The sequence below is a fragment of the Brassica napus genome, chromosome C3 (assembly GCF_020379485.1).
Source record: "Brassica napus cultivar Da-Ae chromosome C3, Da-Ae, whole genome shotgun sequence".
NCBI lineage: Eukaryota > Viridiplantae > Streptophyta > Magnoliopsida > Brassicales > Brassicaceae > Brassica > Brassica napus.
This window is the reverse complement of record NC_063446.1, coordinates 70,644,226-70,661,258: the sequence shown is the minus strand read 5'-3', so window position 1 is coordinate 70,661,258 and position 17,033 is coordinate 70,644,226. Positions and strand designations below refer to the sequence as shown.

General features: G+C 39.3%; 1 protein-coding gene across 1 annotated transcript; it reads right to left on the bottom strand.

Moving 5' to 3' along the window:
- Window positions 1-522: 522 nt before the first annotated feature.
- LOC125583311 lies at window positions 523-2,427 on the bottom strand. Its single transcript, XM_048749965.1, has one exon. It carries the CDS (start codon window positions 2,425-2,427, stop codon window positions 523-525), a length of 1,905 nt encoding a protein of 634 aa, XP_048605922.1.
- Between the last annotated feature and the right edge of the window lie 14,606 nt (window positions 2,428-17,033).

Here is a 17,033-nt window from a genome sequence, read left to right as displayed (position 1 = left end):
GGGGCTGCACTCATGACGGAGTTGCCTACGTACCCAGTCAAGGGATCAAGCCAAACGTAGTTCAGGGGTTTTAGGTACCTAATGATAGTATCTTTTGAGGTTCGTGGCATTCCACGATCGGATTTCAGGTACCCCGGTTCGTACCTTCTGGAGTTTGTAAACTCCGGGTCGTACTATGTGGATAATTCGGTAGGGTCCTTCCCAGTTGGTTCCTAACTTTCCAGCTCCCGGTTCCTTTGTTCCTTCGAACACTTTCCTAAGCACTAGGTCCCCTACGGCGAACTGTCGGGGCCTTACTTTGGAATTGTAGTGTCGTGCCATTGCTTGCTGATAATTTTGAATGCGAAGCAAGGCTTGGTCTCATCTTTCCTCGATCAAGTCGAGGCTATCCATCAGGAGCTGGTTATTAGCTGCGGGATTTGAGGTGCAGAGCTCCCGTCTGAGGCTACCTGCGGTGGTTTCTGCTGGGACGACAGCTTCCATCCCATAAGCTAAGGAGAAGGGAGTTTCCTCTGTAGCTTTTCATGGGGTGGTTCGGCAGGCCCATAGTACTTCGGGTAGTTTTTCCGACCAAAGCTCCTTTTGGGCTCCTAGGCGTTTCTTGAGGTTTGCTAAAACTGATTTGTTGGCAGCCTCCGCCTGTCCGTTCCCTTGAGGTCGCCGAGGTGATGAGAAGGTGAGGCGGATGTTCCATTTATCGCAGAAACTTTTGAAGTCGTGCGATATGAACTGTCCTCCATTGTCGGTTACGATTTCGTATGGGACGCCATGCCTGCATACGATGTTTTTCCAAACAAATCCTTCGACCTCGAATCTGTTTATTTGTTGGAAAGCTTCAGCTTCAATCCATTTCGTGAAGTAGTCGGTTAGGACCAGGAGGTTTAGTAACTTCTTTTCTTTCCCTGAAGGTACTAATGGACCTATAATGTCCATAGACCACCTCATGAATGGGTAGGGAGCTGATATGTTAGACAGCTTTTCCGCTGGTTGGTGTATGATCGGTGCATGCCTTTGGCATTTGTCGCACGATGAGGAGTAGACCTCACAATCTGCGATAATGGTAGGCCAGAAGTAGCCTTGTCTTTTTATTCGGATGGCTAAGGCTCTGCCTCCGGAATGGTTTCCACAGGAACCGTCGTGCATTTCCTTCATGAGTTTCATAGCTACTAGGCCGTGAACGCATTTTAGGTAAGGTCCGGAGACACTTCGTTTGTGGAGGGCTGACTCGATTATACAGTATCTTGCTGCTAAAGCTTTGAGTTTTCGAGCCTCCCACTTGTTGGGTGGAATTTTTCCCTCTAGGATGTAATCCATGATCGGTATTCTCCAGTCTTCTCTCCCTACAACTTTGTTGTGAAGAGAGGAGGGAGATTCCTGTTCGGGACCTGGTGCCGTGGTGCCCCCGGAGATATTCGTTGGAGTAGGTTCTGGGTTCTGAGGAATATCTCCAATTTCCTCGTTATCCCCTGTGGATTGTGTAGCGTTCCTAGATGCGTTTTTAAGAGCGGTGCGGCTTCTTGTTTGGACTTTATAGACAAGTGGCTCCGAGGTCTGGATGGTGCCCCCGGAGGTACTCGTAGAGTTAGGCTCTAGGGAGTCTGAACTTCGGGGAGTACCTTCACTTTTGTCGTTGTTTTCCGGGTTCTGGGTTGCTTTCCTGGAGGTGTGCTTTCTAAAGCTGCGTGTTCTAGTTTTCGGGAACCAGAATGTCGTGAAAACTTGGGTAGCTACCGTCGGGAGGCTGTTATCCTCTATTTTTTCCTTTGGTTTGCTATCCATCTCAGCCTTGGTAGCCATGTCGATACTTGGCTTCTCGATTCCTTCCACGGGTATAATTCGTTTTACGAGAGGGTCAGATGTGGAAGCTAATGCGGCGAGCGCGTCTGCTGAGGAGTTCTCCCCTCGTGGGATCCTCGTTAGCTCGAACTTGTCAAACTGCTTTGTGAGGTTTAGGACGACCTCGAGGTATGCCCCCATTCTTTCTTCCCTTGTTTCGTATTCCCCGTGAAACTGGCTAGCTACCAGCTGCGAGTCGCTGTAGGCGTTTAGCTCCCGAATTCCGAGGCTCAGGGCGAGCTTTAATCCAGCGATTAGTGCTTCGTACTCGGCCTCGTTGTTGGAAGCGTTAAATCCAAGTCTATAGGATTGTTCGATGGTTTCTCCGGCTGAGGAGGTTAGTCTTAAACCGACACCGGAGCCTTGCCTTGACGAGGCTCCGTCCACGTATAGGCTCCATTTCGGAACCTCTGTTTCCTGGTCTAGATGTTCGGATGCTAGCTCAATAACGAAATCGGCGAGGACCTGAGCTTTTGCTGCTGCTCGGGGTCTGTACTCGATGTCGTACTCGCTGAGCTCTATAGCCCATTTTGCTAATCGTCCGGATTGACTAGGGCTATGCAGAATCGTCCGTAGTGGTTGTGAGGTCATTACGATGATCGAGTGCGATTGGAAATAAGGTCGCAAGAGGGCCTCGATTTGTAGGCTTTTTCCTTGTGGAAACTTTCCAAGGATCATATCGACTCTCTTTTTGGGAGCTGGGGGTGGTGAGTCTGTTTCTTTTTCAGGTGACCTCTCGCGTTTTGGAGAGCTATCTCTGGGACCTCTCTTCTGATAAGGTTGTGGCTTTTTGAGGTCCACATCTTTTATTTCTCCGGCAGCGAATTTAGCAGCCAGTTGTCGTTGGAGGTCCCAACATTCTTCGGTTTAATGTCCCTTTCGATCGTGGTAAGAGCAATGTTTGCTCTTGTCATAACCTTTGGACCAGGGCTTTAGCTGTCGCGGCGACAGGTTTTTCTTCCTTGTCTTCATGACTACGTAAGAATGTTCTCCCTGGGTCTGATTATTTCGGGAGCTACCTCTTTTGTGAGGTCCCTTTCCATCGGAGGCTTCGCCTTTCGGGTGACTCTGGGGTTTTCTGTGGAGCTTATCTAATGCTGCCATTTCCTCCTCCAAGGTAATGTATCTAGAGGCCTTATGGAGGGCGTCATCGATAGTTGGAGGGGGATTTAGCGTTAGCTCCGAGAAGAAACCTGATTTATACCAGAGACCTCTCCTAAGAGCCTCAATGGCTACCTGATCGTTGGGATTCGAGAGTTTAGTTCTTACTGCTCTGAACTTTTCGATGTAGACTCGCAGTGAGTCTCCCAGTCCTTGTCTGATCTTCCAGAGGTCAGCCTCAGACGCTTGTTTCAGGATGTGAGTTGAATATTGCTTCATAAAGGCGTTAGCCAATTGATCGAAACTGTCTATAGAGTTCGGCTCGAGGCTGGAGAACCATTCGAGAGCTGTTCCGATCAGGTTTTCGGCAAATTTTCTGCAATATCCTGCATCACACTCTTCCTTTGTGAAGTGAGCTTTAACGATAGCTAATCGGAAGGCTCTTAAATAGGCCTTTGGGTCTGCGTTCCCATCGTATTCAGGAATCTTAATTTTTCGAGTATCTCTTATGTAAGAGTTGGCAATTCTATCGGTGAACGGAGTTCCACGAGTCTCCTCAATTAAGCTCTCGATTTCGGGAGCTGAGCTCGTTACCTTGTGAACTTGAGCTCCCAATTTCTGGAGAGCTGCGTGGGTTCGCTCCATGTACCTGCGAATTGCGTCAGGTCCCTCGAAGGGAAGGACATTTGGGTCATTATCAGATACTCGGCGAGCAGGTTCCTGGTGAAACCGAGCTCGGTCGTCTTCCCAGCTAGCTGGCGAAATAGGTCGCTCATTGGTCCTTAGGCTCCGAGCGAGGTTAGTGCGGAGAGCTGCAGGATCAGCATCCGTCCTTTGGTATTCGTCTGTGCTTGGGGTTGAAACCCTAGCTTGAAACACTGAAGCTGATGTTCTGGCCCCGGACGGTATGTTGGTTCCTGCTCCAGACCCGGAAGGAGGTGGCGGTGGAGGCAAACGGGTGCTCCCACCGGTGTTTCGATCAGGCATGGAGCTAGTTGTAGCTACATTGCTCCCCATGGTGCTGGTGATAGGAGGGGTAAACGCAGGAGCTGTCCTAGCGCGAGGCGTTTGGAAAGCAGGTTCCTGCCCTTCTGCACCTGGGCTATCAGGGGAGAAGTTCAGGCGCTCTCTAGGGAAGGAAGGGTCAGCTAACCGTTCATGGAAAGTGACTCCTCTTCCCTGGTGGACGGACGGTTGGGTCGTTACGGATTGAGATCTGGTTATCTCTTCGAACTGTTGCTGCCGTTCGGCTAACTGTTGCACCGTTCGCTCGGTCTCTTGAGCTTTGTCCACTAACTGGAGCATCATCCGACGGATCTCAGAAAGCTGATCTTCCGTTTGGTTCGGAGCGGATTGATGCGATGGGTTATTGAGGGCTGAGGACCCAGAGTTGGTCCCTCCGGAGGCTCTCGGGTTATTTGCCCCCGGAGAAGTGCGATTCGGTGAGCTATTGCTCTGGTTCGATTGATCGGGGTTAGATGGATTCGTTCCGTCTAATGGATTCATCCTTTAAGCTTTAGAGAAAGAGATTCGATTATTTGTCCCCACAGACGTTGCCAATTGTGAGAGACAAGGTTTCACTTCTTAGATTTAGGTTAGGTCAAGAGAGATGAATGAGAATCGTGGGCTGAATCCCGTAAATAAACTTGAAGAATGAATATGATTTTATTGATGAGTTGAAAGATGATGAATACAAAGGAATGTATCTTGAGATGATTACTCAAGAATACGTAATGCTTTTAATCTAGTACAAAAGTTGATATATGGAAAAGAGATGGCTTGTCTTTTATCTTCTCCGTCTTTATATAGTCTAGGTTTCGTTGGCAACCCTTCAACTGTTCTCCGAGATATTCGGCTTCAATTACGGAACTCGCTTTAGGCTCCTCTTGACCGAGTCTCTTAAGGTGTTAGCTCACTTTCTGTCGTGACCTCTGCTATGATGTCTCCCAGGTCGAGTCGTCAGCTCGGCTTTTAGCTCCCTTTGTTATGATGGGCTTATCGCAACCCACATGCTAGCTCACGCTTATCGGTACCTCACCTGAGGGTCATATTCGGGTCCAACATCAGGTACCTGAATTTTCTTCAGTCATGTTTAATTTCTCTTCTGGAGATCATACAAAACTATATTGCCTCGTTTTGACCATTATCAATATATGCTCCTTTTCATTTACGAGGATTTATCTTGGGAACCAATCTGTCTACCACGCTGCAGGCGTGACTAGCAGTTTGATATTGTTCTTGTAGAACATTTATTCTTATTGGAGCATTTACAGCTGGTATATGTGACTTGATCACTATATTTATATGGGTCGTGTCTGGCAACTGCTTTAGTAAGTTTTGAAATGAATTATCTTTTGGACTTCTATTTCACATTGTGTTTAGCCCGAGGATCAATGATAATTCATTTCAACTTATTTTCTTTTCCAGCTGTTTATTTTCTCCCCCTTATGTTGGAAGTACTAACTCACTTTTAGAATTCATGTATAGCCTTACTTATATTTTTGGGGATGGCTCTGGATTCTTAAGTGTCAATAGAGATTTATATCCAACATATATTTCCAACCTCATTTGAAAACACATCTTCATTTGAAGCTCTGTGGCCGAGCAACATCCAACATTCTTAGATGAAAATGATTGGTTTCTGATTCTATACCAATGATGGGGAGAACTAGTGAATATTTATTGGCTTGATGCGAACCATTGTTGCTCAAAATGTTTAGCACTTATCTCAGTGAATGTGCTATAGTCGTTAAAGACTTTAAGAAGTGAATTCACCAATATTATAAAAATGCATAGTGGGTGATCAGTCCACTAACATCTTCGTTATTTATGCCAATATCTTATTTTGGCTGGTGAAAACCATATTACCCTTTTATCTTATGGGTAAGCAACATATGTCAAATCATTCGGAAGAATCTTCTGGTTCTTATATGACTATGCATATGACCTTTAAGTATATATTCGCATTATTAATGAACCAAAATGGTCTAACTGATTCATGCCAAATGTAAACTTCTAGTTTACTATACATTTATCTTCATTATACTAATCTTTGTGTAGTACAATATATAAGAGGCTGTAGATATTTTCTCTAAAATACTTATACTGCTTTGAGAATTATTTCTGATTGAAATGTATATATCATTTCGTTTGCTTATTGTCTCAACATAAGTGTCTCAAAATCTTACGGATTTACTTTGAGAAAAATTCATCAATCTTAGTTTTAGTGTAAACATAATCTTCTGGATGTTTGACTTATCATAAAAAGTGAGATTCTTTAACTCTTCCCCTCGAGATTATAATACTACAGGTTTATCAATCTCGAATGTATCTCATTTTCTTAATCAACAACATATCCTACATGGGTTATGTATTTTTCGTAGATCCTTTTAACTTTTGATACTTATAAAAATACAATACCTTAAGAACTTTAAATTGCATTCTTAAGAACTTTAAATTAAATTTTTATGTGCAGTAATACTATGTATACTTCTGGAGCATCATATATATCCTCTTTTTAAGCATTCTATAAGTTTTTACTACCTTGTATTGTACACACAATAAATTTTCTTTCATCTTCAGATGAATTCATAATTTCTTTTCTTTATTACCATGTTTATTTTCTCAACTTTAAGTAAAAGAGTGGATGATCATAGTACTTGAGTTTGGTAAAGAAGTGGATGATCATTTCAATGCTTATTTTATAATAGATATCAAATTATCAGACTACATTAGAATATTTGTATTATATAAATGCACTCAATTTACAATATGCATAGGTTTATAGATACGTCACAGTCAATATTACATAAGTATCATGTGGCAGAGTTATTATATATTATTATAGATACTACGGAAGTAAATGTTTGTCGTACCCAACCCACTGCAAATGAAATAAAAACGTGAAGCCCATGTGACTGAAGCCCGTCTGATGTGTGAAAACGAAATGAACTGATTGGTCGATTATTTTTGATGACGTGGACAGCCTAATTGCTTACTATATCTCCCTTTTAGTATTTTAATAGCTTTCAAAGAAGAAATTAAATAATCAAAACAAGTTTTATTAAAGAGTAAAAATATATTTATATCCTATGATTAACTAATCTAGATTTAGGGGTTTAAAGTTAAGGGGTGTAATTTTGAAGATAGAAATTTCAAATTTTTAAAAATAAAAAATTAATATTAAAACTTTCAAAATAAAAAGAGGCTATATTAGTCATTTTCTTCATTGAGTGCTATTTTTGTGACAAAAAATAAAAAAATGCTATTTGAGAGAATTGACCTTTAAACATTGTATACTATATTTTTTTAACAGGTAGCTTAGAGAAGTTATTTGATGATTTGTTTCCATAATATCAGATGTATTCCAAAAACTTGTATTATACTAGACATGAACTTTTAAAGCAAGAAATTTAATATATACGTTGGATCTAAATTTATTATTCGAGATCCGGATTCGATCCGAGATCCGCTATGAAAATAGAATATACAGGGTGTCCGGATCCGAATCCGAATCCGGATAGTAAAATTTTGGATCCGTCTAAACCGAATCCGGATCCAGATATCTTAATTTTTAGGTCCGGATATCTGTATTTTTAAAACACATTAAATTTCATTAATATTTATACATAAATTATTCTATAATATTATATTTTAGTTTTTACAATATTATATACATATATATATTTATTTATAAATTTTGTATAAATATTTAATATGTATTTACATATTTTTAAAATTTTAGTACTTTAATTTTTTTTTTTTATGGATAATAGAATATCGAGACGGATATCCGAAATCTGGATATCCGGAAACCACGAATCCGGATCCGGATAGTAAATCTACGGATCCGACGAATTCGGATCCAGATCCGGATACCTTAAAGTTTCTGGATATCTGGATCCGTCCCAGGTCTCCTCCCTGGTTAATCAACACATCTCAGATTCTAAAATGGTATTCGAACTTAAAGACATATGTAGCACATCTTTTTACATTTGTTTTTATTCTTTATACAGTTTACATATATTAATATACAAAGCGTGTCCCTAACTCCAATGTGAAAAATATTTTTATAAACATCAATATTTTCTAGACCTAGTACAAGTTGCAAACATCAAAAAACGTGTAGCGCAGCGATTATTATTGTATATTTAAGATAGTATGAGATGTTACACATAACGCCATCGTTTTCATACTCATTGAACCGTTTAACACATTCGTGTATGTACGGATCAAATATGGCCGTGTTCGTTTACATGTCGCGCGACCTGCGACCTACGACATGCGACCTGCGACTAATCGCAGATCGCAGGTTGTTGTTCGTTTTGCTGTCGCGTAACATGCGACTTGCGATTGGTCACAAGTCGCAAGTCGCAGGTTGTTGTTTGTTTTGGTGTCGCGGGTTTCCAATTAAGTCGCCCGAAAAAACAGCGACTAAAAATTAAGAAAATTTTGATCGCGCGACTGGTCGCAGATCGCAGATCGCAGGTCGCGCGACACGTAAACGAACATAGTTTTAGTCGCAGGTCGCAGGTCGCAGGTTTAGTCGCAGGTCGCAAGTCGCAAGTCGCGCGACACGTAAACGAACGTAATCTTAGTCGCAGATCGCAGGTCGCAGGTCGCGTAACACGTAAACGAACATGGCCTATCTTTCGTGTTGAATTGTATAACTTCAACAAGTAAAAAGGAAGACAAATATGATTGAAAGTGATTTATATAGTACATAATAGGGACCATAGATATGCAACAATTTACTCATTAATGCTTCTTTAAACATTAATGCTTCCCCCATCAACTTGCAAATGCAGTCGTATAGAAAGACGGACTTCAAAAACTTATATAAATTGTATCTCTCTTTTGATGTCTACTCGCTTAGATATTTCTCCCACATTCACTTGTTTGGCAGCCGTACTTTTGTCTAATATTTGAATGGAAACTTTGCTCATTGGATTATGCTACTTCGTCTTGTAGCACATAGTTTCAGAAGTATCATTAATATATATCAACGTTCTTATTATTAGTCGACACAAATTTTTTGTAGATATAATCAAGGTAACTTCCTTTACGGGACATCGTTTTACAACCATAAACATAGTCTCTAGAAAATGTACTTTTATATGGGAAACTTATACTCCCTCTGTGTTTTAATATAAACTCACAAATTAACAAAAATATATTTTTTATTAAAAACAATTGATTACACCAAAAAGTAATCAAAATAGTTAATCATTACTATTCTTAACAAAATAAGACAAAAATACACATTAATGTAAAAATAAACATTATGTATATAAATTAATTTTACATACCATTATTAATTTTATGTTCATTTACGTATTATGAAATAATAAATATATAGAATAATTGAAAATCGAAAAACTATTATGTATATAATTAAATTGAAGTAAGCATGTAAATCAAAACAATTCATCTTATTTATTAACAATAATTTTTATTAGTAAATGAATCAAAACAATCATTTTATTTATTTTATATGATATATAATTAAATTTAAATGATATTGATGGGATGAGATATTTATTAAAATGAGCAAATTACCTAATTTAGATTATGTATATTATATTTAAGCTGGACATTGTACTGCATTTTAGAATTATTAAGAGGTTGATTGTTTTGGATTTTTAAAATAGTTTTTTTAATAGTTTTTGGTATATTAATATTCTAACTTTTATTGGTAAATAAATCAAAACAATCTGTTTGGCAAGTTTAAGATCATTTTACATTTATGATATTATATACCGGCAGATTTATATGTGGTTTATTTTATAAAATATATGTCAAAATGAGTTGGGAGGATCTCTGCATTCCAAAGGATGAAGGTGGACTTGGAGTTAGGAAGCTCAGTGAATCTGCAAGAGTCTTTGCTTTGAAACTAATATGGAGGTTGTTTACACAGTCATCTTCTCTTTGGGTAAGCTGGGTGAGACACTATTTGTTGCGTTATAATTCCTTTTGGGACGTCAAAGATGATAGTAAGGGGTCTTGGATATGGAGTAAATTGCTAAATTTTCGGGATGTAGCTTATCAGTTTCTCAGGATTGAAGTTAAAAATGGCCGTATTTGTCGTTTTTGGTTTGATAATTGGATGGGCAAGAGTCGCTTGATAGATGTAACAGGAGCTGTTGGAACCACTTATCTGGGTGTTCCGAGGCATGCTAAGGTAAGTAATGCATCAGCAGAGGAGAGCTGGAGAATTCGGGGGGAACGAAGCCGTCGCTATCATGAATTATACGACTGTATAATGGCAATAAAACCACCTAAACCTGAGAAGGGTGAGGATATAGTGATGTGGAAGCATGGAGACGATGACTTTAAAGCCGTCTTCTCGGCTGTAAGGACATGGGAACAAGTGAGATAAAAAAGAAATAAGGTGGAATGGAGCAAGGTAGTCTGGTTCCCGCAAGGAGTACCTAGATACTCTTTCATTACTTGGCGATCGGATGAGACAATGAGAAATGACTCAAGGTTGTGAGTTATGTGGAGAGAGATGAAACATGAGATAACCTCTTCTTCGCTTGCCCTTACTCCTACACGATTTGGGAGAGTTTGGCTCGGAAACTTGTAGGTGTCAGGATCAGTCCGGACTGGCAGTGGACGATGCAGCGTTGCAAAGAATTGGAGTGCAAGGTATTGATTCATGCCTGGCCAGACTCTTGTTTCAGACCACAATCTATCATATCTGGAGAGAAGAATGCTAGAAGACACCAAAAGCCTAGGACTTCTACAGATAATATGCGAAAGCTAATCTGTAAGGCAATGAAAACATGATTAGCTCTCTCAAGTACAAGCATAATCATAAGGTGGAAGGGTTAATGAGAAGATGGTTTGAAGATGCTATTGAAGAATTCTAGATTTCTATTAATATTTGAAAATTAAATATTGTGATGAGAGATTCACATGCACAAAGTCAGGGACAACCAATAATGTTGGTTATTCTTAATAGTAGATAAAATAAGTAGTGGTTAAGAAATCGTCAAACGCTAAGCGACCGATAACTCAGCTTAGCATATAGAACGCTTAATCAAACACTTAGATTATTAGTATATGCATTTAGTAATAATAACAATATACTGTTGTAAACTTAAGGATTGGAATCTGTAAGTTCTTCTCATTATTACTCAATCATAAGATGTCCTTATGTATGAGAATTACAAAGAGATAAATGTAAAGACATAAATATGGAAAGTGTACAAATACAAGGAATAGGAAACTAGGGTTTCCCCTTCTCTCTAAGTCTAAGCCGCCTCTCTCTCTCTCTCCTGCTGCGGCCGCCTCTCTCTCTCTCTCTAGGTATTAGGCCGGTTATGGACCACGCCGGTTATGGACCACGCCGGTTATGGACATCCACAATATGATTTATAACACTCCCCTTGGATGCCATAACCATACAGGGATTGTAATACGATTTGGATGTTACCTCATTAAAACTTTACCAGGAAAACCAAGTAGGACAAAACCATGGTGAAGGAAAAAGAGTACAACACGTATACTCCCCCTGATTTGTACCTCCGTATATGTTCTTCAAGTTGGCGCATCCCAACCTGATGGCTGAGCTTCATGGACGCCAATGACTAATGGTCTCAATACCAAGGTAAAGTAGTGCTACCGCGTTGCAAAGACATAACTTGCCAGTGATCTATCATTGTGGATCCGAGAGATAACCTGTATCAATCAAAAACATATTAACCCTTCTTTGGGTTTTGGTTAGTATAATGTAATCTCAAATTTTAGTTCCTTATAGGTAACATAGGATGTATTTTATCTTGTCCTAGTCCCTTATGTTTGGACATGACCTAAACCTAGACAATAGGTTTACATCAATACTCATGTCCGGATGTCTATGACATAACAAATACATCAAGGCAAGGTGCCAATAGTACTTAAGGTAAGGGACGTGTATGTCTTTATTTCCAGTGCCTCATGGTCGAACATGAGCTAAACATATATAAGAGATTCACGGCAAGAACACATATCCGGCCTAGTATGACTTGCCTATTACATCAAGGCGCCAATGACACTTGGGTAAGGGACTTTACCGGACCAAGGACATATTTCTTGTCCTTCTTGGGACCAAAGGATCCGTGTCCAAGTCAGGGGTACTCACGACCATGTCCTTCTTTGGACTTACAATGGGTTTGTGTTCGGACCAAGGGACCTTATGGGACAACTTAATGGGTGAGCTTTGGTCCATGTTAAAACCATTTGAATACCTTTCTATAAGTCCTTTGATGCACAAGGACTCCATCTTTTAAGATGTTCAATTTGTAATCCTAAACAAAACTTTGTTTGTCCCAAATTTTCATTTCAATCTCGTTCTTTAGATAATCGTTTGAAAGTCTCTCCAGAGGTTCCTAGGATAGTTTAGATCATTAACATATGCTTGTATACTTTAGTTCTCGAGAACTTGTTGCATTTGACAACTCAATACCCTCTGAGACTTTTATATATATCTCATTATCTAGTGGACCATACAAGTAGGCGGTTTCTACATCCTTTAACCGCAAGTCTATTTTTCTTCTTTTATGGCTAGACTTGTTAGGAATCTAAATGTTTGTTGTATCCACCACAGGGAAGTATGTCTCCTCATAATTGATTTCTGGTCTTTGTGGAATCCTTGTGCATATGGCCTTGCCTTATATCTTTCTATCTCGCCATGTATCATTTCTTTCACAAAGACTCATTTTTGTCCAACTGGTTTCACATCTAGAGGTGTCCGAACTGTGGGACCAAACCTCTCTTTTCTTAATGAACTTAACTCCACATCCCCTTTCCATTTGATCTAATCTTATTTGTTGAGTGCACTCATGTATGGACGTGGGTTCATGATCCTCATTCATTTCATAATCTCAAGTGCTACACTGATGCAAATATATCATCAATGTCGATATTCTTTCTCTTGTTCCATTTGTGTCCCGGACATGACATAATTTATTGAGGTTTCATTATGACCTTCAGTATCCTAAAGCTTGGCGTCCCAAGCCTCATTGTTAGGCACCTTAGGTACAACCATGTTTATGGTTTCCTCATCCACGGCCGTGGCTTTTAATTTTGTCCATCTTAGGATCGACCATGTCTAGGATTCCCTCGTCCACGGATTTATTAGCACCTTTCTTTAATATCCGAGGGATCTTATCTTTGGAACTTATTGGTCTACCACGTTTCAAACGTGCCTTAGACTCAGTAGCAACTTGATTGTGTCCTTCTTGAACATCAATTCGAATTTGGTGCATTTACAGCTGGTATATATGACTTAGTCATTCTATTCGGGTCAGTAACGGAATATGGCAATTGTTTAAGCTAGCTTTTGTATAATCTTTTGGACTTCTAAATCTCATTCTTGAGTCCGAGGATCTTGCCAATATAAGAATGTATGATTTCATGTAATTTATTTTACTCTTTTACCAGCTTATTACTTTCTCCCCCTAATCCGTGTACCTGGCCTCAAACTGATCACTCATATTTGGCTCAAGGTACTTAATAATCGTGGGAGAATCATATCCAACATATATCCCCATCCTCCTTTGAGGTCCCATCTTAGTTTTCTGTGGTGGAGTAATTTGTATATAGACGACACATCCAAATGTCTTACGATGGGATATGTCTGGCTTTTGACCCGTTATCTAATCGATAGGGAATATCTATGTTCACTAAATGGCCTGATGCGTATTAACTTAGATGCATGTAAATTTCGTGTGGCCCAAGCTGTGACTGGTAGTTTTGACCTCATAAGTAATGGTGTAGCAATCAGTTGTATGTGTTTAATAAAAGATTTCGGCCAAGCCGTACTTGGTATGGACATGTATCACGGAATTGTCCATACTTACCCCCATGGACATACCATAATCATTTATATGCTTGAGACATGTGATTCACCAGTTTATTATTTACTTAGTCTCTTTGACTAGTGATGGCCTATCAATGAGTTTCCCTTGTGTACATGCTACATACGTGAGATTCTTTGGGATAACTCTTTCTTTCTTTCAATGTGTGCTCATTTGTATATCAATTTATCATCATGTATGAACCAGAATGGCCAATCCGGTTATGCCATAAAGTGAATATTTTTCGGAGGCATTTAGCCACTATCATCCTGATCTTGGCATAGTAAAGACCAGTAAAGAATGCATGTATAGTTTCGACCATTTTTCTATGGTCTTGGGCAAATTTTATATATCTAAAAGAAAAGAAACTTTTTATTTCCTTTGCCCATTGTTTCAATATGGAAACCAGTCTTATATCTTTTAAACTCAATGGGCTTCTATGAGTGAATATAAATCATTAAATTTCTTTAGTTTGGTCGTAGCTTATCATGAGAATGGCTATACCCGCAACTATATTTCTTATAAACTTATATATTTGAAAAATCATTCATTCCTTTTATTTAGTTAGGAGCAAACAAAGCAATAAAATAAATTCAAAGTGATAAAACAAAGCAAGTATAAAAGCAAAACAAACACAGAAGTCGAAATCAACATTATTCTTTTAGGCAATCAGAAGTTTCATATTCCGAAGGATCATCTCTTTCATGATCAAAATCATCTTTATCATCTTTATATACCAAGTGGGCTTCAGGATTCTTCCATTTCAGACTCTCTTGATATAGGTCACAAAGATGTTTGGGAGTCCTACATATCTTAGCCCAATGGTTCCCCATTCCACATCTATGGCACACTGATTTGGTCGAGCTTTGTGGTTTAAAGGATATACCACGGTCTCTGCCTCGACCATGGTTTCAAATTAGGTTGATACCCATGGCCTTTGCCATAGTGGTTCCCACGGCCAAATGTATAATAGTGGCCATGGCCACGTCCTTTCTACCCTCCACACCATGGCCGTGTGGTCTATCATTCTGGACGTGGTTAGATTCTTTGGATTCTTTTTTTTCTTTTGCGGCCTTATTGGCTTCAGGTAATGGGGTTGATCCAGGAGGTCTCAATTCATTGTTTCTCATTAGTATTGCAGGCTTAGCTAGCAATAGACTTATCCATGGACTTGTAGTCCTGGATTCTGAGATTCCTCCATAGCTTTTGGTAATAACACCTTTCTTTGGTGTCATATCTCGATTTGAATTCTGTCCAAAGGTCTAGAAGATTCTCAACTGTCAAATACTGATCTTTGAGACTCTCAATAAGATGATGGTGAATAATTAATATTGCCATGTATCAATCTTTCTCATTTGGCATTATTGCCTTCTATGATACATTCACCAAGTCGTTTTGACTTTAGGATAATCTTTGTATCCAATGCCCACTGTAAATAATTATCTCCAGAGAAATTTAGGACAGCAAAATCCAGGTTGATTTTCGACATCTCAAATCATAGATTACATAATTTAGCAATTCTAATGATCAAACAAAGCAATAAGCCTTAACGGCCAACGAGGAAGCCTCACGGCCAACAATGAAGCCTCTCGGCCAAGACAGATAACAAGCCGCACAACTATGAATGCAATCAGTTCGGTTTAATGCATTAAGTTCATTGCAATCCTAGCATAGATGATTTCTATCAGTTCATGATGCAATCAAAACTTCTCGGCCAAGTCAAAGAACAATCACACGACTTATTTGATTTCAATTTAATACCATCCTAGCATAAGGTTCTAAGTGTAATTGCAATCAATCAATGTGATCAAGTTAGGTATGAATGCAACAAGGCCGCACGGCCACGAGATGATATGGTCTTAGTGATTTTAATTTAAAACTATCAAAGCTATCAATATTAGGGTTTCAATCAATTCAATACCAAAATCGAGTTTAAATAATCTTAGCAACAGTTCTAGGTGATCAAAACAATCAATCAAGATTCAAATTCAAACAATCAAAACCGATTTTCAAATTAGGGTTTAGGGTTTCGATTTTGATCTTAGATCAAAGGAGATTGTTTTGAGATTCGAAACCATCAAAGATTTTGATTTTAATTGATCAATAGATCAATCTCGATTTAGGGTTTGGGGTATCGAACGTTTGAGCTTCGATTTACTCATTAGGGTTTGATCTATTATCCTATGGCTTTTATCATAAAGATTAGGATTTTAGGGTTTCATTCTTTATCACACAATCCAAATTCGGTCATAGGTTCTTAGATTTCGAATTACCTTTTAACCTAGATGATTGTTGAAACCGGACCACCAAGAAGGATGAACCGCAAGCTGCAATACGAACATGAACGAACGCGAGCTATCCGCGAGCTGGACACGAGCTGATCGGGAACGCCTTGATCATCGAATGCGTGCTGACTGTGAGCTGGACACACACGAGCTTGAATGGGTTGAGTCGCTCCTATCGAGTCGCGAACGTTGGATCGGGAACGCGGGCCGTCCGGGATGCGAGCTGAGTCTGAGGTCGTCTGAGTGCTGAGCTGAGACGGATCACGAGCTGAGGCTATCGGATCGGGAACGCCTCGGTTGGGATACAAGATACGCGATCGGGAATTAGGGTTCGTCGGGTCGCGGCTAGGGTTAGGGTTTTAGGGGTTTTTAGATTTGGTTTCTTAGCTCAGGGATTTAGAGTTTCGTGCTGATAACGTGTTGTAAACTTAAGGATTGAAATCTGTAAGTTCTTCTCATTATTACTCAATCATAAGGCGCCCTTATATATGAGAATTACAAAGAGATTAATGGAAAGACATAAATATGGAAAGTGTACAAATACAAAGAATAGGAAACTAGGGTTTCCCCTTCTCTCTAAGTTTAAGCCGCCTCTCTCTCTCCTGCCGCGGCCGCCTCTCTCTCTCTCTAGGTATTAGACCGGTTATGGACCAGGCCGGTTATGGACATCCACAATATGATTTATAACATATACTAAATATATATATATATATATATATATATATATATATATATAATATTAGATTAAATATCATGATTTACAATTAATACAATTTATACAGATATCGAGTTTGCAGTCTTAATCGAGTATGTTATTATTATAATTTATTAATTTCTAGAAATCATATATTAATAAATTATTTTTTATCTATTACAATAAGTATTATTATCTAAATATTTTTAAAAATATTCGTCACGTTTTTAGAGGTCTGGCATTGAAAATAAGTAAAAAGCATTGAAACAAAAAAAG